The sequence below is a fragment of the Vicugna pacos genome, chromosome 3, assembly GCF_048564905.1.
Source record: "Vicugna pacos chromosome 3, VicPac4, whole genome shotgun sequence".
Taxonomy (NCBI): Eukaryota; Metazoa; Chordata; class Mammalia; order Artiodactyla; family Camelidae; genus Vicugna; species Vicugna pacos.
The window spans coordinates 27012694-27039553 of NC_132989.1; the positions used below are offsets into that span (position 1 = coordinate 27012694).

The 26860-nt window shown below is 35.2% G+C and overlaps 2 protein-coding genes across 2 annotated transcripts in view; both read right to left on the minus strand.

Moving 5' to 3' along the window:
• Positions 1-3741: 3741 nt before the first annotated feature.
• On the minus strand, positions 3742-11454 carry CAMLG (calcium modulating ligand). The gene is made up of 4 exons (XM_006212799.3): positions 11160-11454; positions 9050-9510; positions 7398-7463; positions 3742-4355 (listed from the first exon to the last, which is right to left on the minus strand). The coding sequence occupies exons 1-4, from the start codon at positions 11329-11331 to the stop codon at positions 4164-4166; spliced, it is 891 nt and encodes a 296-aa protein (XP_006212861.2). The 5' UTR covers positions 11332-11454; the 3' UTR covers positions 3742-4163.
• Positions 11455-16754: 5300 nt separating this feature from the next.
• Positions 16755-26860, minus strand: part of SEC24A (SEC24 homolog A, COPII coat complex component) — a 62215-nt gene continuing 52109 nt past the window's right edge. The window contains exons 18-23 of the mRNA XM_006212800.4: positions 26111-26286; positions 23917-24054; positions 21874-21978; positions 21471-21563; positions 20006-20109; positions 16755-19722 (exon numbers count right to left, since the gene is read on the minus strand). Of these exons, the coding sequence (XP_006212862.2) occupies positions 19608-19722; positions 20006-20109; positions 21471-21563; positions 21874-21978; positions 23917-24054; positions 26111-26286 (731 nt within the window). The 3' untranslated portion in view covers positions 16755-19607. The remainder of the gene's footprint in view (positions 19723-20005; positions 20110-21470; positions 21564-21873; positions 21979-23916; positions 24055-26110; positions 26287-26860) is intronic.

Consider the following 26860-nt stretch of genomic DNA (forward strand, 5'->3'; position numbering starts at 1 on the left):
CGCCAGCGACAAGAGGAAGGAAAAAGCGGGCCGGAAGCTGCTGTCGATCCACAGCGCCTTCTATCGGCTGGAGGCCGCACAACGCCGGCCGCGCCGAAAGATGCGGCATCGGTCGGGTTTTCCCTGCACAGCCGCGGAAGCGCCAGCTCGTTCGTGCGGTAGAGGGCGGTGCTTCTGCCTTGCTGGCCCTGAGAGGGTCTTTCCTGCAGGGGCCAGAGAAGCGCCAAGTGCCTCATCAAGCTGTCCGAGGACGTGTGCTGACGTCTGCCTTAACGTGCCCTAAGTGATGCTACAAACATCTCCATTCATTCTTATTCATTTATACATTCATTCATTTATATATATTGTTACGTGTCAGGCATGTGCTAGATCCCGGGGACCTTACAATCTAATGACGGATATAGGCATTAACAAAAACACGGGTAAATGTAATAAAACAGGAAGGAGATTCCACGATAGGAGAGGAGTTCAGAAAGAGTTCCCTGAGGAAGTGACCTTTTAGGTGAGATTTGAAGACTGGGTAAGTGTTCACCTGGTGAAGAGGATGAAGAGCTCAAATTACATTCACAAAATTACAATGGTTCTCAACATCGCCTGCGCTTGGGAGCTTAAAAAATGTATACGGATGCGTGTTTCATTCTGATATTCTGATTTGATAGGTGTGAAGTGTTTTCTGTGCATTGGGAATTTTCAAGCTTCCTTGGTGATTCTGCAGTCCAGTCCAGTCAAAACTGAGAAAAACTTGCCTAGTGGAACATAGGCCAAAAATGTTCAGTTGTTATAGCAGAAAACTGTGAAGGGAGAGAGGCTCTCATTTACTTTACAAGCCTCTTACACATAAGGGTAATAGAGTTCTAAGCCTTAATTGTGGCGGTCTTTGCATGGATGTATAATCATTTGTCAAAATTCACTTAACTGTACACTCTTTAACTGGTGTGTCATATTGTATGTAAATTTTACTTACCTCAATAAATTTGAATAAAAAAACAGAAAGAAAAGAAAAAATAAAACCAACAAGTGAAGACTCCAAGACGGGCTTCTGCTCTTCCTCTGTGATTTACTGTCCACCTGTGCAGTTCATACCAGGGGTAAGGAAGACCTGAGCCCATGTAACAATGCACGTCAAGGAGGGTCTCGGGTATCAGAGCCACTGTAACAGCTTGTATGTGGACTGAAGGGAAGGAGTGTGGGTTTCATTTTAAAGGAAATAGGAAACCACTAGTGAATTAAACAGTGGAAACAGTACCGATCAGAATCTAGGTATATTCCACAGGCTGCTCTCCAAACACTGATTGATAAAGTGGATGTGAACTTTAAGAGTAAGAAAGGAATAAAGATGACTCTCAGGTTTTAAACAGAGCTACTGCAGACTGCGGTGAATTTGTGGAGATGAAGAAGGCAAGTGCGCAGCAATTTGCTTGGGGAAGGAGATAAGGTAAGTGTTTCCGCACGTGAGGTATCCAGGAGATTATGGCTGTGTAAGAGAACATTAAGAGTCTGGAGTTCAAGGGAGAAATAGAAGTTGGAGATACAAGGGTCATCAGCATTTTACAGAATGTGTAATAATACAGATCTTCCTCGACTTAATGAGGTTACACCCTGATAAACCCATTGTAAGTTTAAAATACCCTAAATGGAAAATGTATTTAATATACCTAACCTACCAAACAACATAGCCTAGCCAAGCCTACCTTAAAAGCACTCAATACTCACATATTAGCCCACAGTTGGGCAAAATCACCTAACATAAAGCCTATTTTATAATAAAGTGTTGAATATCTCATGTAATTTATTGAATACTGTACTGAAAGTGAAAAACAGACTGGTTGCAGAGGAGGGTATAGCTAAGTGGTAGAGTACATGCTTAGCATGCATGAGGTCCTGGGTTCAACCCCCAGTACCTCCATTAAATAAACAAACCTAATTACCTTCCCCCCCTTAAAAAAAAAAACAGAATGGTTGATAGGTACAGAATGGTTATAAATTTATCATCTGGAGTGGCTGACCAGGAGCTGCAGCTCTCTGCTACTGCCCAGCGTCACCAGAGAGTATCATAATGCAGATCATTAGGCCAGGAAAAGATAAAAATCCAAAATTTGAAGTACTTTCTAATGAATGTGTATCACTTTTGCACCATCATAATGCTGAAAAATTGTAAGTCAAACTATCCTACGTCAGGAGCTGTCTGTACATGGTATTTGAAATTAAGGAATCGGATGAGGCCATACAGAAATTGTTATAGGTAGAATTTGAATACTCAAATTTCTTGAGTTTAAGTGGGAACACAGAGACTTGGAAAACAAGTTTAATTGCAAATCATTAATTTTTTCAGAATCTAAGCTGGAACCAGAATTCAATCATGTGATACCCAGGTCAGAGCTCTTTTCAAGACACTTTATTTCTAACTCCCATTTAAGAGAACATATTCACCTGACAATCCTGATTGGTTTTTTATGTCCACAGTATATTTATGATAAATTCACAGCATTTCTATGTCCTAGAAAAAGCTACTTTTATCTGTTAGGAGAGGTTTAAGAAGTAATTATAGTCTGCCATGTCTCCAATACATCACTTACTTATCAAACTGTCCTGCCTTCCAAAGCAGATTTTGATTCCAACAATTAACCCAGTTCTGGTATGTCATAACTCTCCTGCTGTTTTTAGTACCAACTGATTCACACATGTCCATTTATACAACTAATCAGATTAAAAAGCTATGGGAGAAGATTTCACCTCTCAGCAATCATCCTCGTCAATCCTGTTTTAACTCATAAACATCCCTGAAATTCCTAAATAAAATATCCTTTTAAGTTATTCCAAACACTAAGAAATTTTCATTTCCATTTGATATTATTCAGCAGACTTAAACAAATACTCAGGGAAATGCCAATCAGCTGAAAAGAAAAAGTGGCACCTATAGATAGATGTCTTTTATCTTCTTTTTGAAAGAGATTTTATGATGATCTACACTTACTATAACGTTGCATGTGCCAACTGACAAAATGGGACTTTTTTTTTTAAGAAACAAAAGAAGTAAATGTGCAATTAAAAACCCCTCGTATCTCCCCAGGGACTGGGGAAGAGAGTGACAAATTCAGGATGCTTTCCAATCCTCTATTAGATTCCCATGAAATCAGGAAATATGTGTGCTTGTAATTTACCCTAGGTCAGAGGAATAGACTTAAATTGTTGTACATACTCTCCATTATCATGGTTTAAAATAAAAAGACTTTGTGAGTAATAAAAAAAAAGTGTGTTTTTAATATCACAAGGATTAATCAGACTATACAAAAAACTGTCAAGAAATGTAGTATCAAGTGATATAACACTTATAACTCTTGTAAGAAGAAAAACTTTCCAAATATTACAGTGTTACCAAGTTAGTTAAAAGCATATATATATATATATATTAGGTTGCATACTGCAGTCAATTCTTCAAATCCCATTTTTATATCTAACCATTATATTGTAGTTTCCTTAAAAAACATACTTCTGAAAACTAAAAACTCAAAAGCAAAAATTGCCAATTCTGAGTTTGGTAATAAAAATTTTGATAAATTAAAATTAAATAAAGATTTCAAAAATAACTTTTAATTTCATATGTACGAATCTTAGCCATTTCTTCCATTAAATATTTGTGCTGGAGTGAAAATTAAGATACTGGCTCAACAAGAAATTATAAAATTGTCTACCTTATTCAGCCCTTGTAAGTTTAAAATGTGCAGACTTAACATTAGACAATTCAGTTTCTTTCATTTTATTTTTGAGATGGCTCCACTTCCCAGGACAGACAATACAAATACAAGTGCAGTCCTTGGGACTGGCTGAGACCATGTTCACCTGTTCTCCCAAAAGCACTAGGTTAGCTCCCCAAAGAATTACAAATGTGAGAAGTTAGGGAAAGGTGTAGACTAGGAACTCTAATTAAACAAGAAAAATCAATTACTGACATTGGGACTCTATTCTTCACATCAGTATTAATACAAACTCAACCATTTTAAATCAGGGAACCTGCCATTCCATTCTTAATCAAGTGCTTTTACAACCCTCAAAAGTAAAAGAATTACATGAAGGTGTAAACCAATATGCCTCCTTTAGAGACATTGCAACATAGAAGAGAAATTATTTTTTTTGTAAGTTTCTCCTTGTGAGTTCTGCAGGCTTCATGGTACTTCGGAGCCCCAATAATCAAGCAGTTCATGACAAAAGATAAAAGTGAAAAAGTAGACACAGAGATCTGTGAAAACTTCGCCCATTTTGCTATACGTATCCATTGACCGATTTATCACTTCGGCAGGAATTCCAGATAACAGAAGTGCAGCTGTTAGTACTGTTGTCTTTATCTTCTTTTCACCCTGTACAGAGAAAGACTTAAATAAATCTTGCAGCTTTCGGAAGACTACTTAAACGCTATAAAAACGTTGCTGCCGCTATTTTTGCCTAACTGATTTTAAAACTGTTAATGAAGTTTTAAAATATCGACCAATAATATATTAACAAACACTGAGCATGTAATATGTAAAGCAGAAAACTGTTAGGCAATGGAAAAGACACAATTCTTGCTATCAAAAGTTTTTTTAAAAGATCTTATCTTAGAGGGAAGACATAAATAATTATTTAAGATATATACACAGCACCAGACAAAAACAGGAGAAGCAATACTCAACAGGACATAAACCGCTAAATAAATGACATGGATAATAGGTGCCATAGTGGTTCAAAGGAAATGGAAATTACTTCAGGATTTTGTGAATGAATAAAGCACAGGGAAGGATTTCAGGAGGAAATGAAATTAAAAACAGGCTTTCAACAGTAAGCAAGATTTAGATGGGCAGAAGGGAGAGGAGAAATCTATTCTAAGGTTAAGTCTGATGACAACAAAAGTCAGGAGAGTGATAGGTGTACTGGAGGACAGTGAGTTATTTGTAACAGAATCAAAGGAACATTCTGTAGAGCCCTAATTGCCATCCAAAGGAATTCACACTTGATTACAGATGCAACAGGATACCACTAAACATTTATTTCCTAATATAATTTTGGGCCACATTTCTTAAGAGATTCAAGGCTAAATTTTCATTTATTAATTTGGTATCACCAAATCCAATCAAATGGGCCAAAAAAATTTCTAACAGAAAAAGCTATAGTTAGCCAAAAGAAATCAAAGCCTACGTCCACAAAAAAACTCATACAAGAAAGTTCTTATCTGCTTTAGTCATGTTAGCCAAAAATTGGAAACAACCCAGGTGTCCATCAATAGATTAGATAAATAAATGGATATATTCACCCAGTGGAATATTACTCAGCAAAAAAAGAGAGAGAGAGACAGAAAGAGACAGAATAAACTACTGACACATTCAACAATATGGGTGAATCTCAAAAATATTATGCAGAATGAAAGAAGCCTTGTACAAAGAAGTCAGTACAGGAACAATTTCATTTATAATATGTACTAAAACAACCAAAACCAATCTATGGTGGGGAAAAGAAAATCAAAAACCTTCAGGCTGTAGGGGCTGGTGCTCCCTGGAAAAGGGCATGATGGAACTTCCTGGCAGTTAATGTTCTAAACCTTGAAAGGATCTGGTTTTCACAGGTTGTCTAAACTCATTAAATGGTATACTGAAGACTTAAGCATTTCACTGTATAAAAATTTTATCTCAAAAAATGAAGTAGAATCATAAACATTGAATTGTAGTTGATATGCAAGCTGAAATGTGGAGAGGTAAAATAAACTGGTATCTTCATCTACAACATACTTTGAAATGCATGAAGAGAAAAAGATGCATTGAAAATGGACAGAAAATTGGACATATACATGATAAATATAATAAAATGTTAATTACAGAATCTAGGTAGTAAGTACTAGGGTGTTCACTGCACAACGCTTTCAACTTTTCTGTGTTTTAAACTTGCTAAAACAAAATGTTTTGTAAAAGGAAAATTATACACAAATCTCCCTTACTTTTCTCTCCCCCATTTACCTAGTAACCCATACACACTCTGTCACAAATAACCACTGCTAATAATTTCATGTAATATTCTTCCAGAGCTTTATACATATGTAAGCAAAATCAAATACATATTATTTTCCTCCTTTTTACAAAAAAGGAGTATACTATATATCCTATTCTGTATTTTGATTTTTATCTTAATATTTCTTGGTGAGCTTACCATTATCATTTCATGGAGAGCTTCATCATTCTGAATAGATATGCTGTAATTTTTTTAACTAGACACTTATTAGTAGACATTTAGGTTGTTTCCAAACTTTTCCTATTGCAAAACTAAAATCAATGTTTCAACTGTAAATTTCTAAACAAATGGTTTAATTAATATTACATTTTTGGGAGGGATCAATAAATATACATCTATATCATAAAAAATGTTTTAATTAAAAATTGAAACTACATTTCTTTCTTCACTCCTTTACTTTGTGTACTGGACTTACCTGACTTCTCAAAAATGTTTCAAATCCATTCAACACACACGTGAGGTCTATCAGTGCATTACAAACAACTAAACAAACAGCCAAGTAGCCATTTTTTGGCAACAATCTCATACAAAACTCAACTAAGTAACGCTACACAAGTAAGGTATCTTGTATACCAGCCAAGCCAAGACCCATAAAACTGTACAATACAACTGTAGTCAAGCAGACCAGGAAAACACTGATGCTCCCCAGGATTCTGTTCTGTAAGTATGGCCATTTGTTTCTTGGAAACATCAGGCCCTTGGCATTAAAGATAAAGTACACTATTATTAAGTATCTAGTAAGGAGCACAGTAAGATGACTAAACATTTTTAAATTAACTTCCCTCATTGTAAACAAATCTTTTACTAAATTTACTAAATAATTAAATTTAACACTTTCTTACACAAGTACCATTCAAATTCTTTCACGAAGCTTCCTCCCAATTCACAGTGGACCAACATTCTTTTAAATAAAGGGTGGAGGGTATAACTCAGTGGTGAAGAGTATGCTTAGCATGCATGAGGGCCTGGGTTCAATCCTCAGTATCTCCATTAAAAAAAAAAATACACACACACACATATAAATGAACTTAATTATCTCCCCCAAAAACAAACAAAAAAAAGACTAAATAAAGTTAGACGCAAGTCAAAAATAACCCATGATATTAAAATATATACATATGTATAAAAAATATTCAAATGTTATGGCAATGTCAAATTGCTATAAAAGTCTCTAATTACTTTCTGAATTTAACTCATTACATACAGAAACAAACAGTATGAAGACTGGCACTGGTGAGCCAATCACCCTTTAACTAGCACTGATTCAGACCACAAATATAAATAATTTTTTTTAAGTTCTTAAAATCATCTAGTCATTAATCAATTAAATATATCACCATAATTTAGAAAAAAATTTTATTTACCTTGGGGAAATATTTGTATAGTCCCATGTACGCAAGTTGTAAAGTAAGAAATGGAGCAAATATGGACTGTGAAGACAGAAGATAAAGTTACGTATTTCCAGCATAATCATTCAAATAACAATAAATCAAACTAACAGCAGCTATAAAATTCCAAGCAAAAAAACTAATAAAATATTCAATTTTAGTGGCTTAAAGCAGTCTTGTTTCAGCAAAAGGTGAAGAAAATAAAAGGATTTGATCTGACCATAAAATGTTTCTCAAGTCACATTCTTTTAACGTCCCCAGAAATGTCTTCTCTCTTAAAAACTTATCTTTTAAATAACCTAAAGTGTCCTAGGTGACTAATGTATGACACATCATGCAGTAACACCTCCCTCATATAGAGGTAATTACCTGACAGTTTGAAAGCACACCTAAAAGGCTCAGTACTCATAACAGACGCTATATACTCCTCACACTTTAGGACAAGAAATTAACTCATCTCTGGCCCTCAAATGACAAGCTATTCTTATTATAAATAAAATGGCTTGGTTATTTCACTTCCCACACAATAAAACAGAAAAAAGGATCAAAATAATACTTAATTTATTTCTAAACTTAAAATATTACAAAGGGAGTGAAGGAACAAACATTGCTAGGTGGAAGAATAGTGAGAGCAGTGAGAAATAGTTGAAAAATTTGACAGTAAAAAAAAAAAACTAACCCAAAAGACAAAAAACTTCACACTAAACGAGGCACAAAAACAGGATGTAACTTTAAAAGCATGAAAGTACAAAGCCTTTTAGATAAAAGTAGCAGCTATACATCTCACTAAATGCTAAAAGCTATGATGACAATGTACTATCAGGGGAAAAAAGATCAAATCTGTTAAACAGATTCTCTTTAAGGAAAAACTGGCATAAAAGTAGATATTTTTAAAACTTTTTTGCTTGATAACATAAACCTTAATTATCTGGAAAATTTACTTATGTACCTAGGACTCGGTTCATATTCTTAAAATGTCTACTGAATGGAAATACCTCAAAGAACAAGACACTGAACTATGAGTTATACTTTTCTTCTTTCTTCCACATACTAAAACAAAAGGACCAGTAAGTCCTAATGTTCATTGAACAGCCATTGGCTATTATGACAGTATTAACAACATTGTAAAAAGTTGAATGCCTTCAAACCACAGAAAAATTACATCATGTTCATAGGAACTGCATTTTAATGTTTCAAATTATTTGAAAAATGATAATTAATATATGGTATCTGCAGGTACTTTACCCTTTGGTTTTGGAAAGAAACTGCCTGGGTTTAATCTCAGCTGTCACTTAGCTGTGTGACTCTGGGCAAATGATTTAACCTGAGTCATTCCCTCATCTAAAAAACACAAATTCAAATGATACCTGGTTCATAAGGATGAGGTTAAATGAATATAGGTAAAGTACTTAAAACTGGACTTAGTATGTAAAAAGATTTTAGCAATTATCAGGCTCTGTGTTTAAGCAGAACACCTCATTCTATACCCAAGGTGAAGAGCAGTTTATAACACATCTTCAAACAGCCATGTGAATATGGTAAGTATTACGTTAATATTGGCAATGAATCCTATGGATTGAAAGTACTCATTACTACAACCAGTGTGTACTTTCCACTACGTCTCTTACCAAGTATTTGCAAACAAAAGCTCTGACTCCAAAGGCAAGAAGAGCACATCCCACCAATCTAAAGATTCGAAAAGAGTCAAATTCTTCTGTTGTATTTCCATCCTCTTGATTGGGTTTCTCACTAATCAGCTGTTTCCTTAGCTTCATTGCTTCTTCAAATCTGGAGAGGTACTGTTCTAGGCCATGGCGAGAACCCCTCTGGGCGGTATCTGCTGTCAGGTCCCCTCTGTTCCGCTGCCGGAGCTCAAGGCTTATATCATTACTGCACTCAGAAGGTTTAATGAAAGAGTCCAATTTGTCTCCCAGCTGAGTCCCCTTTACCTCTGGCACACCACTCTGCTGGTCAGTTGCTCCTGCACTGATCGAATCACCCAGCACTACTCGCTTAGAAACCGAAGGAATGGTGAGGGAGTTCAATTTATCACTGTCCTGCTGCTTTGATTTTGTTTGGCTTTCTTCTTCTGAGGAAAAGAAATTTAGAAACCTTATGTATTACATACTGGCAAACACCTTTCTAATTATTTTAAAATATGCCGGTACAGCTAGAACTTGGCAACCTTTGAATCTAAATTAATACTGATTCTTCATAAAACAAAGTAGTTCCTTTCTCTACGCATTCAAACATCAAAGGGAGTATTCCTTCAGAGGATATAATCCAAACTTTGAGGGTAAAAGATAAGGCTATTGGACAAATTGGGAAAGAGAGTGAGGGATGGAGCCAAGCTATAAAGACCAAGTTTTCTTGGATAATATATCTCAGAAGTATGACTGCATTGCCTGCTCTAGCTTATTTGGTTAAAAATATTAAATTAGTAAAGCTTTAAAAAATCTGTATTTTAATATCACACGTCTAAATCCAGAGTCCTGTAAGCACAGGGTGTGGCATATCTTACAGCTACTGTTTATGTAATCTTTCTACAGCAGTCAAGGAGCCATCATCAATAGACGGGCACTTGAGTAGTTTTAGATGCTGTTAGGTTTAAAACAAAGAAAAAAATTTTAATGCCAAATAAAATTAAAATTTCAAAGCAAAAGAAAAAATATACAATGTTCTTCGAGAAAGAAAATAAATGTTTTAGGAACGAAAAAAAATCCTGCTATTAATCCTCATAGGGGAAAATAGGTCGACTGTTCTACAATTTGAAATAGTGCTCTTACCTCTCTTGATATTTTTCAGTCGCAAACCTGTGAAATGTCTAAAAGTTCAGAGCTATATATCTTAAGTCCCACAGACAGAAATCACAAAGATCCATGGAACTTGCAACCAGTGACTTAAAGCCATCATTACTAACGGCAATGCTCAAAAGAAACTTGGCACATACTTAACACATACTAAGTGTTCGATAATACTGACATGAAAAAGTTTTAATAAATTCATTGTACATGTTATTGGGGGAGAAATGAGGAACTCTCTTCAGGGTTAGACGCAGTTCCTGACATCACGCACATCAATCTCAGCACAGTAACGGAGAAGACCTCAGATGGGTATGTCCCACTTGTTGGGTCTATAAAGAATGGGCGCTGCAATTTTTTTCCACCAGTTTTATAAGGCCTGTAGATGAGAGTGTTGAGGGTACCAAACACAGACACTAGGATACGACCAGAAGAGTCCCTGATTCACGTGGGAAGGACTAGGGAGGCAGCTCATGTGGGCCGAGTTATAGCAAAGGCAAAAGAAGATAGACGATAGGGAAGGCAATGGAAGGAAAAGCATTTGGAACATAAAGAAAAGAAGGCAATCTTCCCGAGGTACACAATAGACAGCAGTCTACGGATAAAATGTGCGTTCTTAAAGAGAGGCCGGGGAGGGGCCATCTCACGCTAACTTGGCAGAAGACACCACGGCAGACGGTCTCAGGAGAGAAGGCTTCGCAGCACGTGGCGCAGATGGGGGCAACCTCAGGGCGAACCCCTTGGGAAACTGAGAGAGACTAGATATGTCCTGGGGTTTAGAAATGAGAACTTGGGGCCTCACCAAAGGGGCGGGGCCGGACGGGAGGTCAGAGAGTAGGACTTGGTCGAAAAGGTCAGCGGGGTGGAGGAGACAAACAAGAATGATCTCGAACACTCAAAGGGATGGGCAGAAGACTGGGGAAACGGAGGTTCTCACCCGCGCTGCTCCCAGGCCTGTGAAAGCCCATGATCCGATTGATGCGCTGTTCAGAATTCATGAGCAGCTTTCTCCGCCGCAGCTCGGCCCGACGCTGCGAAGCCGACAGGCCTGAGACCGCCGGGGCCCCCGGCCTGTCCCCGCTGTCGGTAGCGACGGCGACCGGCTCCATCTTCCCCTCCGCAATCAAGGAATGGTGACCGTGGCGGCGGCAGCGGCGGCTGCGCGGAGGCCTTCAGGCCCAGCCGCAGAGCGCGCGTCCCCCGCCTCTGTAGACCCGCCTCCCGAGCGCACGTCCGGAGATGCGGACTAAGCACGCGCGCCGCCTGACGCGACCAAGTGCGAGTCTTGCGCCGCCATATTGAATGAGGGCATCAGTAGGTGCCCCAGTTCTTCCCACCTGGGCTGGCCCTAGTTCTTCCTCTTCCCCGCCACCAAGCTCACCTGCTGTTCACTCGGAGGTAAAGAAAATCGCCACCCAGATTGATGCTTGGGAAAGGAATGTGAGCGGGGCATAGACACTTTCAAGCTGGTGCCAGGAAGCAAAATGGAGGTTGCAGCGACAGGCTCTGGTTTCCAATAACCCCCTGCAGCCTTGCTTGTAAGTCTTGGGAATACGTAACTTCGAGAGCGACGCTTTTTAGGGGTTGTTGAGTTTGTAATTTTTTTCTTGGTTCTGACTTCTGGTCTTCAACCGCGCTTCTGGTTTGTTCCAGGCGGTCCTCAGGTCTTTGTTTAATATTTTCCTAGTGAAGCCTTCCTTGTCCATTCTACTTGCTACCCCCTCCCCGCCAGATTCCCTATTCTTACATGCCTTTTCTCCTTAATGCTTATAACTGACTAGCAAGCTGAATGTATTTCTTTTATTGTCTGCTTCTCACTAAATAAAACGTAATCTTAATGAAGACAAGCACTGTGTTTTGTTCAGGGCTGCAACTCGTCGATTATTGTGGGCGCTCAGCAGGGCCGTCTTATCCATTAGGCCATGTTGAGGGCCCACGATTGGAAACCAAGAAAATGTTTTAATATGAATTTCATTTAAAATGAGAAGAAAAATGTACTAATAATTTTATATAACGATGAACCCAATCTGGACTGTAGTCGTCCTTATAACAACACAGTCATAAAAAATACAATTTTAAGTATGCTTTTATGGAGAAAGGATCCCACGAAAGCAAAGCACCTAGGGCCCATAAAAGTCATAGTGCAGCCCTGGCGCTCAGTAATGACTAAGTGGATGAGTAAAAGAAAGACAGAATTGGAACACCCGTCAACCCTTGCTGGCAGGACGCCATGGTAAGTTCACACTTAAGGCTGCAAGGGGGTGAAGCAGCCTAGTTATGTCTCCTGCAACGAAGCCTGCTCTGCAAGCCTGCTCAAAATCAGGAGGTGGATGAAACTCTACTTGGGCAGAAGGCAATAAATACTATTTTCATGGTAATAAATACTATTTTCACCTGTTAGTCACCTGACCTCATCCCAGACAGAAAAAGATTTTGGAAAAAAAATGTAAAAACAAACAACTTATCTTTTGGATTCAACACCATAAGGAGCTCAAGTGTGAGCACTGAACATTCCCCCTTGATTGGATGAAAGCTAAATCCCAGGGACATGACCTAGTTAATAATTTTAAAGCGTTAGAAAAGGTTCCCCTCCATATCTGTACAGACCTACATCTAGGGCCCAGACTGTAGCTTAAAACAATTCTCCAATTGAAATAATTAAATACTAGTAATAAATGTGAATATGAGGTAAAGTTCTGATGAGTCAAGACTAAATACAATCCCAGGGTAAACAAGATTTTTTTCTCATTCAAGGTAGCACGTAGAAGCCAAATGAATATTCTGATTCTTGGTGACTGATGTAGCCAGGTAAGAATTTAAAGTGTCAAGATGTCATATTACATGCTTACTTATTTCTGGGGAACCATTTTCCCATGGGGTTTCCATAATTAGTAAACTTCCTAGTGCATCTCAGTGATATATGTGATTCTTTGATAAATAATGTGCATATTTAATGATTCTTGTGTTAAATTCTGTCCACCTCACTATAGACTTCACAAGGCAAGCCCACCTCTATTTTTTTTTTAATTTACCACTTTGCCCCAAGCCTAGCACTGAGACCACTAGATTACATTTACCTGAATAGAATTTTTTTAGAGTGTCAAAACTTGGCATTTCCAGTGAGTTTTATGTATAATTTTTATTTGATCCTAGCATTGTGCAGGTAGACTATTATTAATACTTTATTGATAAACTAGCTACAAAGATGAACAGATTGAATTATAAGTAATAAAACTAGAATTCAGTTTTTGGGGTTAAATTTAGGCAGTAAGTTCATGCTTACTCCTGTCTACTACATATAGCAATAACAATAACAGTTAAAATATAAAGGGAAGAAAAGAAACAGCTGGTCTCAAAAACAAGAGAAACATTTCAGCAGATACATGGAGCTAGTCAGGTACCTGTTGTGCTGCAGATCCAGAAGCAGGCAATGGTAGCACATTGTGTGTGTAAGAGGAACTGAAAGTGCTCCTCATGAGACAAAAGGATGAACAGGACAAACTCACTGCTTGAGGTCTGCCATCCCTCCAGAAATATTCAAAAATATCATTTGTTGTTGATACACATAGCCTTGGACTTTTTTAGCTTAATAAATAGACAGGCAGACAAGAGGACAAGACTTCCCACTGTTGGTGACTAGAATGGTGATATCCCCAAATTATTGCAGGACAAGAGCCCTAAAACACCACCATGAGTCCTAGTTTGGGGCAGATGCAACTAAAACACCCATAGACAGGGAGGGGGAAAGCTTGGACAGAGAGAGAGGAGCTAAAATGAAAATAACAACCCTCTCAATCAGATGAGACTAGAAACCCAAATTCTAACAAACATGAAGAAATACAACATTTAAATTCTACCAGATGAATTAAAAATTGGAATTGGAATTCACTCCAGAATTTTATAGGACAGTATTAATAAATTATTGACCAAAATAGGCAGAAATTAAAACCAGAGTTAGTTATGCAAATATAAAATTCAATAAATGAGATTAACTCAAATATAGACATAGTTACAAGAGTAATTAGTGAAAACATACATCTAAAAGGAAATCTGAGGGTAAAAAAAAATAGAGGGGTGGTGTTGGGAAACCTGGACAGCTGCATGTAAATCAATGTAGAACACTCCCTCACACCATATACAAAAATAAACTCAAAATGGCTTAAAGACTTAAACATAAGACAGGACACCATAAATCTAGAAGAGACCATAAGCAAAACATTCTGACTTAAATTGTAGCAATGTTTTCCTTGGGCAGTCTACCCAGACATTAGACATAAAAGCAAAAGTAAACAAATGAGGCCTAATTAAACTTGTAAGTTTTTGCAGAGCAAAGGAAACCATAAAAGAAATGAAAAGACAACCTATGGATTGGGAAAAAATATTTGCAAACAGTGCGACTGACAAGGGCTTAACTTCCAGAATATATGAACAGTTCATACAAATCAATAACAAAAAAATAAACAATCCAATCAAAACATGGGCAGAAGACTCAGGCATGTCTCCAATGAAGACATACAAATGGCCAGTAGGCACATAAAAAGATGCTCAATACCGCTAATTATCAGAAAAATGTGACTCAAAACTGCAATAAGGTATCACCTCACACCAGTCAGAATGGCCATCGTTAAAAAGTCCACAAACGGTAAATGCTGGAGGGTGTGGAGAAAAGGTAACCCTGTTACACTGTTGGTGAGAATGTAGTTTGGTGAGCCATTACAGAAAACAGTATGGAGATTCCTTAAAAAACTAAAAATAGTTACTATATGATCCAGGGATCCCACTCCTATGCATTTATCTGGCAGAAACTCTAATTCAGAAAGATATATACACCCCAATGTTCATAGCAGCACTTGTAGGCCTCCGCCTGAAGGCTCTAGAGAATAAGCCATGGGCTGAACTGATAAACAAGCTTTGAGAAATGTCACGTAGCTGGCTGGATAAGAGATGGCCTATTTAATGTATCCAGTATGGACGGCTGGATAGCCAATGACGGGTAAGATCCTCAGAGGAGGACAACCTAAGACAGGCACAGCCAGCTGGATAAGAGATGGCCTACTTAATGAAGTTTTGTGACAAACTTTAAAACAATCTGTCCTTGATCATGTAACATCCTGTGCTTACTGCAGGAACCTGGGAACCTAAATAGCTTAAGATTATTGACATTGTTATAACTTAGATGGTATGTGAGGCATCATGCATGTCCTATATAAACCCTTTTACAAGAATCAATAAACAGAGAACTGCTTCGCTTCTCTCCGCACGGTGTTCCTGTGTACATGATATTGCGCCACCGACAGCACTCTTTACAATAGCCAAGACACGGAAGCAACCTAAGTGTCCACTGACAGATGATTGGATAAAGAAGACATGGTGTGTGTGTGTGTGTGTGTGTATGTTTTATATATATACATATGAATTCATATATATATATATGAATACTACCTAGCCATAAAAAGAATGAAATAATGCCATTTGCAGCAACACAGATGGACCTACAGATAGCATTCCAAGTAAGTCGGACAAAGAAAGACAAATATCACATGATATCACTTATATGTGGAGTCTAAAAAAATGAAACAAATAAACTTACAAAACAAAAAAAGACTCAGACACAGAAAACAAACTTATGGTTACCAAAGGGGAAATGTGGGGAGAGGGCTAAATTAGGAGTTTCGGACTAGAAGATACAAACTATTATATATAAAATAGATAAACAAGGACCTACCGTATAGCACAGGAAACTACACTCAATATCTTATAATGACCTATCATGAAAAAGAATATATGTATATGTATATGTGTGTGTTTGTGTGTGTATATATATATGTGTATGGAATCTCTATGCTGTACACCAGAAACTAACACATTGTAAATCAACTATACTTCAATAAAAATACATATATAAAGAATAGAGGGAATGACAGAGAAGCAAATATTCAAATATTTTTAAAGAAAATTGCTTTATATGTCAATTATACCTACATTTTAAAAATAAATAAAGATTTAAAAAGTAACAATTTTCCAGAATTGAAGATAGACAAGGATCTTTGGATTAAAGCGCACTCTGAAAAACAAGCAGGATAAACAATAGACTCAGAGTAGTAAGGCTATTAAAATTACAGATTGTAAAGGATAAAAGAAAAATCTTAAAAGCTAATAGATCAGCTTCAAATGAACAATTAGACTGACGGTAGGTACAAAAGGGTCCAGAAGACAATGCTGTAGTATCTTAAACACACTTAAACAAGAATAAAAAAATAAAGATGTAAAAACCCATTTGATCTAGAATTTTAAACTTTGCTATTCTTAAAGAGTGAACATCAAGAATTCAGATTATTGACACAACATTGTGACCTGGGGGTATACTTCAATAAAAAAGAGAAAATAAGTATTAGGGTTATGATCTCCCAGACACCAACTTAGATTTAATGCACCTTCATTGATAGTTTTCCATTGACTTAATAGGTTGCACAACATAGCAGTACTCAGTGACTACCTAGTTATTCATATGAATTTAAATAATCACAACACGTAAGCTCTTTCAATTAACTTTATTGAATAGCCAAAGTGATAAGTTAGCACAATTCAAATGATTATTTGCATGGGTTACAAATGATTTTTTTTTACAGGAATAAAACACTGAAAATTACAAACTGTAAAAAGGAAGACAAATCTTGTCTCTAATGTTTCAGAGAGGCAAGATTTCACACAGCACATTGAAGATCAATACATACTTGAATCTGAAAACAACTTCATGTTACAATATTATACACTACTTTACAAAATTAAAATTTCTATATAAGGATTATATTTGTAATAGTTAACAAAATCTTGAAATCACATTTGGTGGTCCCCTAGATAATAGTTGTTATGCATCTTTGATTAGAAGAAATAAATCTTTTATTCTAATTATTGTAAAACAGTCTATTAGACTCAATACATTACATTAAATTAAAACAATGAGATATATGCAAACTAAAATAAATGGTACAGCTTGAGTGAATATTAATGTGTCAGACTTACAGAAATGTTATTTTAAAAATCCTAGAAATTAGAAAAATAGAGTACTTTTAATGATAGAACTGCCATGCTCAGATTTAAATACCAAGATTGCCCTTGTCAGTTACATTAGTAGTTGTAGATCCGTATAAAATTCAAGGATCTTTCATAATTTACAACTACAATAAAAAAAAATGGCATAGTGTAAATATTAGTTGCTTTACATTAAAAAGTAATACAAGATGGGATAGCAGGTAGTGCCCTACTGAAAAACACAGAACAAGAAAGGAAAAAAAACCTAAACTAAAAAACACATTCCATATTACAAAAAATAATTGCTTAATATCAGTATCGCCAAAAGGTTCATTCATTCCCTCACTACTGGGAGAACAAATATTGTAAGTTGTTACTAAAGTTATTTTTTTTATGACCTAGCTATTATAAAATTATTCTGGATTGCACATGTTATGTAATATCTAAAATAATTTTTTAAAGTAAATTTGTGAAACAGACTAACAAAACATGTTGTAATAACAAGAGTCATACCCACTTAGGGATGAAGTGAGGCACGAGGAAGATTATTGTCCCTAAAAATCACAAACTTTTCCATCTGGAAGATTCTTTACTACTATTAAAAAAGGACCTACAATATCAACATTTAAAATTCACATTATGAACAGAATTTTAATTACTTTAAGAAACATCAGTGCATAATAATGACTCTCAGTTCTTTAGAAGAGGGGAAAATATAAATGTACTCTAATTAGCTACAATTTGAAAATTGCTTCCTAATAAATGAAGCAGCTTTCAAGAAAATTTCCAGTTCAATGTACCACTTGCATACTGCAAATAAACCTAAACACTGCTTAAGGGACATAGTATTTTTGTAGAACACAATTATTCTGATCTAGCTGGCAAGCAGTAGTGTATACTCTGGAAGGACCTGTTTTTTCCCTATCCCAAAACAATTCAGTTAAAGTCAGCTCACATTGATGTAAACCTGAAAGTTACTATTTCATTGGTGATCATATGAGATCAAGATTGTAAACACATTTTTCTAACCCATTAAAACAAAGAAAAAAAGTCTTTTCATCAAGTATTAATCATGAACAACTTTTAAGAAGTTCATACAAGACAAGATGAATCTGTGGAAACTGGGCCAAACTCTTTTAAAGGTATTCTATCACAGCACTTCATATTTATACAGATGTATAATTTACCTATTTGTAAACAAAATTCACTTAACAGTTCTGACTATAATGTTTCTCTGGCTGAATCAAAAAAGCAGTCTCTTGAGCAGGTTCAGAAATCAAGTTTCTTTCATAACTTCCATATATTGGATTTGTGTAATCTTAATAATCACTAAACCAAACAGCAGCATTCATGCTTTAATAAGTTTTAATATCCAAGAATAAATATCTTATGACCAGCTTCCAATTAAACTCCTTAGAAAAATGTTATTAATGCATTTGAGACAGCACTTAAGAAACCTTTAATTTCTTTCATTCATCTTCACTTCACCAATATAATGCTTTTATTATACATCACAGAGCAGAAACATACCAAATAAAACCCACTTAAAGGATCCAGATAATTAAAGTTTCTCTTTTCCCTATTATCGTTGCCAGTTCCACCATATTTATGAAGACAGCTCAGATTCTTTTCACTGCTGAATAAGATAGTGTCCAACCAAGTCTTCTGCAGTCAAATCAGAAAACCACTTATAGTTTTCACTTCAAATCAGTGACTTTGTTCTTCAAGTATAGAAAATACTGATTTTAAAGCTTGACTGTATTACTTCATATTCTTCTCAAGTGAGACTAGAGTTAGTTTACTCTAGCTTTAGTTAACATGATGATCCTTTTTCTTCCTTAAAAAACAGCTGTGGGGAATGGATTCTAGTTTTTCTACATACTATTTACTTCTGAATTTTATTTATTTTAAAAAGATCATTATCAATGGATTTGTAATTTCCCTGGAACACTCAGTCTTGTGAGGTTTTAAATGTAGCAGCCAAAAATTCAGAAAAAAATGAGAAATATACATTTGGAACACAGAAGTCTTTATTTTACAAAATGTACTTTGCCTCTGCAATATTGTCTTATTTCACTCCATAACAACTCAAACATAATTGGCAGCAAAGGAAAAAAGTATCCAATCATTTACAGATATATTTTGATTTGAAAAATACAGTATTTCAGACTTGCATGTTTGATTCTCTGCTGTGGTCCTTTATTTGCTATAGTTTGTTGAAATCACAGTGAGAACATATAATCATCACATTAGTCCACAAACTTAATAGAAAAGGAAAGTATTACATATTCTCAGGTGTTCTGCATTATCATGACTTTCCTTAGAAATAATTAAGCCAAATATCTTCATTTGTTCATTTATTCACTTGCTGTTGTATATGCAAGAGGAATTCATAATATGATAATGCAGATTCAGTTCTGTCTTCTACCATATATTGAAGGAAATTTGCTTTCATTGGACTCTCATCCCTTATGAATAAAAAACAAAAATATTTATATACATTAGATAAAATGTAACAGTAAAATAAACAGTGGATTTGTCACAAGGCTTTTGACATACATTTTACTAATACTGGAAATAAAGCATAATTTGGTACTATTTATTAGTACTATTTATTGGGAAAATTTTTTCTTCAGTATTCTTCTAAAAGGTTTACTTAAGTAATAGATCACACATATCTGTGACTCAAAACAGGTCCTTGCAAGGCCAAATAAATTGTTTCACTATGAGCAAATGAAAATGTCAACTTACCTTATTACATAAAGCACTGGGTAAAATGGTCTCTGTTCTCTAAGCCAAGAGATGAAAGCTATTGTTCTGGCAGATTCTGGTGTATCAAGTTCTGGAAGGTCTGTCTATTAAATAAAAACCAGCAATATCCAACTTATTTTAACAATATAGCTAATGTCTCACCTACAGTGTTTTCAAACTTCACCATGTATATCAAACACTGAACTGCAAATATTGACTTAGGAGGTCTGGAGAGGAGCCTGAGATTCTGCATACCACAATTTTCTAGTAAAGAGTAGGGAAACTTCTTAAACAGATAGACTGTAAATACTTTAGGCTTGCAGATCGTTTGTTCTCTGTTGCAACTTCTCAGCTCTGCCAGTGTTCCCCAAAAGTAGCCATAGACTATATATATATATATAAGTAAATGGGCTTTGTTCCAATAAAACTTTATTTACAAAAACACGTAGCAGGCCCCCTTAGGCATAGTTTGCCAAGCCCTAATCTAGAAGAACTTCCTACCTGTTACCTTCATTTTATTATGACATAGAATTAACTGATCCATTCAGGTAGTTGTACAAATACAACAATTTCTTATCTCATTACTTAAAATGCCTAATCATCCAGACCAGCCATTTCACTCAAAGACTGAAAGCTAGTGCTTATTCTAGATATAATCCTGTCATATATGTCTTTTAAATATATAAATCCCCTAATGACTTCTAAAATGGAATTAAACCCATAAGTATGAAAAGGCACTGACATAAAACATATTCCAAAGTTCGTAAAAAACTGATAGTTGAAACTGAAAAACATGACACTGAATAAGACCACGTTGTACTTAATTCTAACTTTAAAATTCACAACCAGCCAAATGCTATATAGTTTACTACATACTTTCTCATGTGTTGTTTCAAATACTCCTCCATAAGCAATAACAGTCTTATTTTGCAAATGAGGTTGTTAGTGACTTGTCCAAGGTCACAGAGCTAATGACAGAGAATCCATTATTACATTTCCAATAATCAACATAAATCCAAATGACACTGGTCACAAGTCATTTATCTGTGTGGCAGTTAGCTTAGTTCTTACTCCAAAACAGCAGTTAAAAGAACCGTGCCAAAGAACAATGAAATTATTTGCCAAAAACACAAAATGCAAAAACAAAAGCGTTCTAATGCTAACGCCAATAGCAGCGAACTATTTTTTTTGGCCATTAACTAAATTCATTACTTTTTCCCTAAAATAGTATATTGTCATAGGCACAAAGAACAATTAAGTCAAAGATGCAAAATAATCTAAAGAATGCCTTTAAAATATAAAACGAATATTTTCAATAGGAAGAGAAACATAATTTGTGGGAACATTTTCTTTTTTGGGAAAACTTTTAATATTACGCTATGATTTCAAAATAGGATGTTCATGTTTTGCCACATTTGAAATACCTTTTAAGTCTATTACAATCACTATAATAACATAGTCTTACCATAGTCTGTGGAATTAATGCATAGTTTTGAACTCCTAGAACTTGGCTGAGAAAATTCTGTCCACAATTTTTTCCAACCCAAAGCATTAGTACCTGGGGACAGGAAGAAAATTATTTTGAGATGTAGCTGAACAGTGAGCTGTTGACTCACCTTTAACCACTATGTTTTAAAAGATCAAAATAATGAGTAAGTTTAGTGAGACTGTACAGCCTTCAAGTGAACTAATGATAACTACTATTTATCATGAGACATTTTATGCATGGCATGAAAGGAGACTATGGAGGGAGAAGGTGGCCAATACAAAAGTATATAGATTAAATACATTAAGGAAGAGAGAAAGTAAGAGGAATGGAGGTACAGTAGTATGCAGAGAGAAGAATCTGGCTCAGTCAGACTACTCACAGAGCCTGCATCCATGAGGAAAGCTCCATCCCTGCTCAGCTTCTCCACTGAAAGCTGAAGAATAGGCGGCTGAGGTATAGTGCGATCATTGATATTGATTGCTCCCTAAAGAATTAAACAAAAGATTAAAGTTTTAGATACAGGGAGCCATAATTAAACAAACAAACAAAAATTTTTATGAGTGTTACGTCTGAGACTTTAGAAGTTATTTAGGTAAATCAGAGTTACTCATATTGAAATATAAAGAATAGGAAGAATTATTTATCACTTATCTAAACAAAACCACTATGAATCCCAATAAAGCCAAATTAACTTCTGATCTTAACTATTATTTTAAAAACTAATACAATAAATGCAATCAATATCCATGTTTCCTGAACAAATGACATTAGTGAGATCCAAATAAAGTATGGAATTTAGTCAGTAAGAATAGATGACTACGTGGCTCAGATCATGTACACATCCTGAGGGAAGAATAAAAGCCTAATGCAAATGAGTTTTTAATAGTTCTCTCCAATTTAACATTTATTTATTAAGGTCAGAAATAGAAGTTTCTCATTTATAATTGACTATTATACTGCTATCTTTTTTTTTATACTGCTATGTTAAAACACAGACACAAACACATACCTTTAAATATTCATAACAAGTTTTAACCAAAAATTTATTAAAGTACTTAAACTAGGTACTTAATTAAACCTTATCTAAGGGAGAAAGTAAATAAAATACTGACCTACCAAAGGGTATTCCCTTGTGATGAGGTTTTAGCTCCACCAGGGACTATTAATCACAATACTTTAAATCTTCTGACCTTAGGGTATATAGGGAGCAAGAGAGACCATAACCTAATTATAGCCAATCAGAAATTAATGTGAACTAAGAAAAGAGATCCTTGTCTCTCTCTGCTGGTAAAGATAGGACGTTATCAGTGGCTGTGTTTCCTAGTCTTGTAGAAAAGGCTGATCTGAAACAATGAGGCAATGCAAAGATAAGTCTTTGAATCTGAGCTAGACCTGAGTTTAGTTCTACCCTAAACTTTTCCTCTGCTTTGTTTTGGAGTATCACATCAGTCCCCTTCCTTTCCTAAGCTTATCTGCTAACAAGAGAGTGCTGATAAATACACGACTGATAATCATAATAGTGCTTATCTTTGAAAGTATATATTATAAGTGAATTGAACGTATATATTATATATTATTTTCTTCTTCTTTCTGGTGGTTTCCATATAATAGACATACAATATATTGCATTTTTATTTTTATGTTAATTTGCCATTTTTTAATGTGAAAAAAAGGTAGGCCCAGTTATCTGAACCTGTCAAACACAGTATTAATCTTGAGTTATTATTTTTATAATACAAACTAATAATTTCATCAACAGTTTTCACTTGCTCAAAAGTTACCTCAAATTTCATAGGTAACTTCTAATTTATACATGCAAGATAAATATTTATCTTATTTAAGATATCTTAAAATCTTTTAACTTTGAAAGGTTTTCAACCAAAATATTGTTAAAACAAATTTTAATGTAATATTTATATATTCTATTTTGGTAATACCTTGATCACCATGTTAGAAAGAAAGATTATGATTTAACATTTTCATGCTTGTGACATTAACTCAGGTAAGTTTTCAATAAAGGGAAAATAATGTTACAACTTAGATAAATATTTTTTCTTTAACTCAAGAACACCATTACACTAAACATTGACTGGGGTTGTTTAGATTTAACTTCACTCTGGGATACTCCTTTCAGATCAATTTGTTTAAATAAATCATAGGTTTGGCCAATTTGACAATCTCTTCATTTATTTAGATCTGCTCTAAAGATTTGTCTGAAATAAACTTAATAAAAGTTTATTACTTTAATAACTTAAATAAAGGCACTACTTTCAGGAGCTCCCCAAAACCAAAGTGTCTTTACACAGACTTAGCAAAGGAATAAAATAAAAAGCTTCCCCACATCTTTCTTCATTTCTGCAATGGAGTCAATATAATTAGGCTTATAGACCTTCAAGGCTACAAAAAAATGAATCAATCTTACCTCATCTGAGAGATTGTCAACTCTATACAAACTGGGATGAGTTGTGAGCATAAGGTATACCAAGGGCTGATTTTTCACTTGACACATAGCAAAAATGCGTTCATCTAGACGTGCATTTGTCCCAGTCTGAAATGATTTCTGTAACAAAAACAAAACAAAACCAAAAAACCAGCAAAAAATGAATTTACCAAATACATATAAAACTCTGCAAATAACAGTTGTTAAAAGAGTATCTTCAGACGAATTAACAAACTTACTATTAAGTATTATTTCAAAAATATATTTTAATAAGTCACACAACAACTATTAAATTGTGGCTGTATCCCCATGTAAAAGTCTTGGCAAATTAATTACCTGACCGTGGCAAAGCCATTTAATCTCTAGTATCTGTTTCCTAATTGGTGAAATAGACCTAACACTCTATCAACCATACAGCAATAGTGACTTAAAAATCTAACTAAATAACATCACGTGAAGGAAAAAGTTATACTGCAGATAGCAAAATAAAGACACATTTGAAGGATCAAAAATCTAAGTGTTCTATAAAGACTGGGTGATGATTAATGGTGGTGAACTACTCTTGTGTCTCCCACAGTTAGAGAAATTAATGTAATAAAGCTTATAAATCACCCAGGAAAATTAATAATTTGAGGACAGTTATTTAGCAGAATAGAGTTAATAATTAGTGAGTTTCAACTGGTATATTAGCTCCATGAAGAATAATGAAGTTTTGAGGTAAGATTTGAAGCATTCCTACTGATGGAAAGGAATAAAAAGACAAGAGAGGTATAACAGCAATAAAACTTGCCTTTAAACAAGTGCACTGACTGTAAGTAAAGAAGATCAGAAAAGGCTCTTAAAGAAAGAGTAATATGGAAGGTGACAGAAGTCCCATTTATTTATTCATCCAAAAAATATTTACTGAGTGCCTACTATGTACTAAGAACTGTTCTAGATGCTGGGACAAAGTGGTACAAGAGCAAGATAAAAATCCTTGTCCCCATGGACAAAATTCCTAGTAAGGGAGAAGTAAATAATAAATAAGCAAAATATGTGATATGTCAGTGCTAAATGCTATAGAGAGAAATAAAGGAAAGAAGAGAGATAAAGAATGTCAGAGTGAGATAGGATGACAGTGTCGTATATTAAATGGAGAAATGAGGGAAGGCAAGCCTCAGTGAAAAACAGCACTGAAGGAAAGACGTGAAGAGGGAAGAGCTCAGACTTCTAAATGTTAAAACTTAAGTTTTTATGTAATCTCTATGCATTTACATTATATTCAAAAGTGGAAATACATAATTTGAGTTTAAGAAACTAGAAGCAGATTCAAAAGCCACCCCTATCAAGGTGCAGCAGGCTGCCCTTCTCACCTAAGACACAACATACACCTGACAGGTCAGTGCTAGCGTTCAGAGAGCATACAAATTGAAAAGAGCGGTCCTAAATTAATTCCAAAATCTAGGATGCTTCCAAGGTAATTTAACATGAGCTTTTTAATAAAATTTGATAAGGGAAGGTTATCCTAAGCCTGTAAGTTTGAACATTATATTTTGAACACTGGAAAAATAAGCCTCCTCTACCAGGCCAGAGTTTCCTTTTTTTCTTTTTTTCAGGAGGCAGGGTTATGGGCAAAGGGCAAGCAGGGGAGACAAATACCAAAATAAAGACTGTATAAATAAATACATGCATGAAAAGCTACTGGGCCAGAGAAGGAAAGGCATCTGCCAGAGAGAGAACATTTGAGCTCAAAGACAAGGATAGGAAAATGTAATACAGATGTTGGAAAGAGGTACACATGTGTGAGAAAACATTTCTAAGATTAAGAAGTGAAATGTGGCTGAAATACTGTAGGGAGTAGGAAAGAGTCATAAGAAGAGTCTCATATGTGATGGTCAAGCAACAAAATATAAATTCTTGTTTTGAAAAACTAGAAAACTGATCATCATTTGCATCTTTGATAATGTCAGTGAACACTTAGCATCTCTTACAAACAAGGTACATATTTAAATTAGTATTTTGTAATTTTTTGGGGGGGGTTACAAATCCTTTAAGGTAAAATAAGAGTTAAGGTTCCTGTCCTCAGGAAACTTAACTAGCATAAAGTTATATATACAATGTTTAGTGGTTCAAAAGATAAAATTTTTGGCCATTGACATTTTTATTGTGTTAGTTTCTGGCTTTGATTTTTTTTTACCTGTTTAAGGAGAGCCAACACAAACAGTGGAAAAAGCCGTAGAGAAAAAGGAACCATGAGTCCAGGCTGCTGGTTACTTAGGACTGAAGAACGGTAAGCTGAAAGAGAGTCTATGACGGCATTCACCAGGGCGTCCCGAGCATCACTCAGACTGGCAGTCACAGACCGGTCAACGGCTAACAGAGGTTGAGGTAGGGACAAAAGAGAAATAAGACAGAAGTTTAGCTACCCCATTGTTGAGGATAGAAGAGATAGGTTTTCTTTTTTTTAATTATACAAATTCCTTCTCTAAGTTATTACATATACAAGGAACCAAACATAGCAGTTAAATGCACACACTTTTTCCATTACAGATACAAGAAAAGTCTCCTCACACTTTCTGTCTGTCTGACTGTGGTAGCCCAGATTGAACAGGGGAATACAGGGAAAAAATTTTTTGCAACTCAGATGTAATTTCGTCAACAGTAAAAGCCTGCTTTACTCCAAAAAATAAAAAATAAAAACAAAAATAAAGAAAAGCAAATACTTTGAAGAATCAAACCAACCTGTGCTGAAATATTACTCTGCTAATTCCTAGCAGTATGAAAATTTGGCAAGTAATTTAACTTTCTTAATCCTCAGTTTCCTTATCTATAAATTGGTAAAACTATACTCCATCAAATCTGAGATGTTATTAATTATAAGCCACCAATTTATTTTATAGATCATTGAAAGAAAAAAACTCTGCTAAAAATACACATGCTTTCTTAA

Bases quoted from the DNA above. Each gene is read 5' to 3' on its own strand.
- CAMLG (XM_006212799.3), bottom strand. From the start codon at position 11,331: ATGGAGCCGGTCGCCGTCGCTACCGACAGCGGGGACAGGCCGGGGGCC. The intron at 9,511-11,159 runs GTGAGAACCTCC...TCTTTTCCTCAG, and splicing joins CAGGCCTGGGAGCAGCGCGG to AAGAAGAAAGCCAAACAAAA. The intron at 4,356-7,397 runs GTAAATAAAATT...TTCTCTGTACAG, and splicing joins TATACAAATATTTCCCCAAG to GGTGAAAAGAAGATAAAGAC.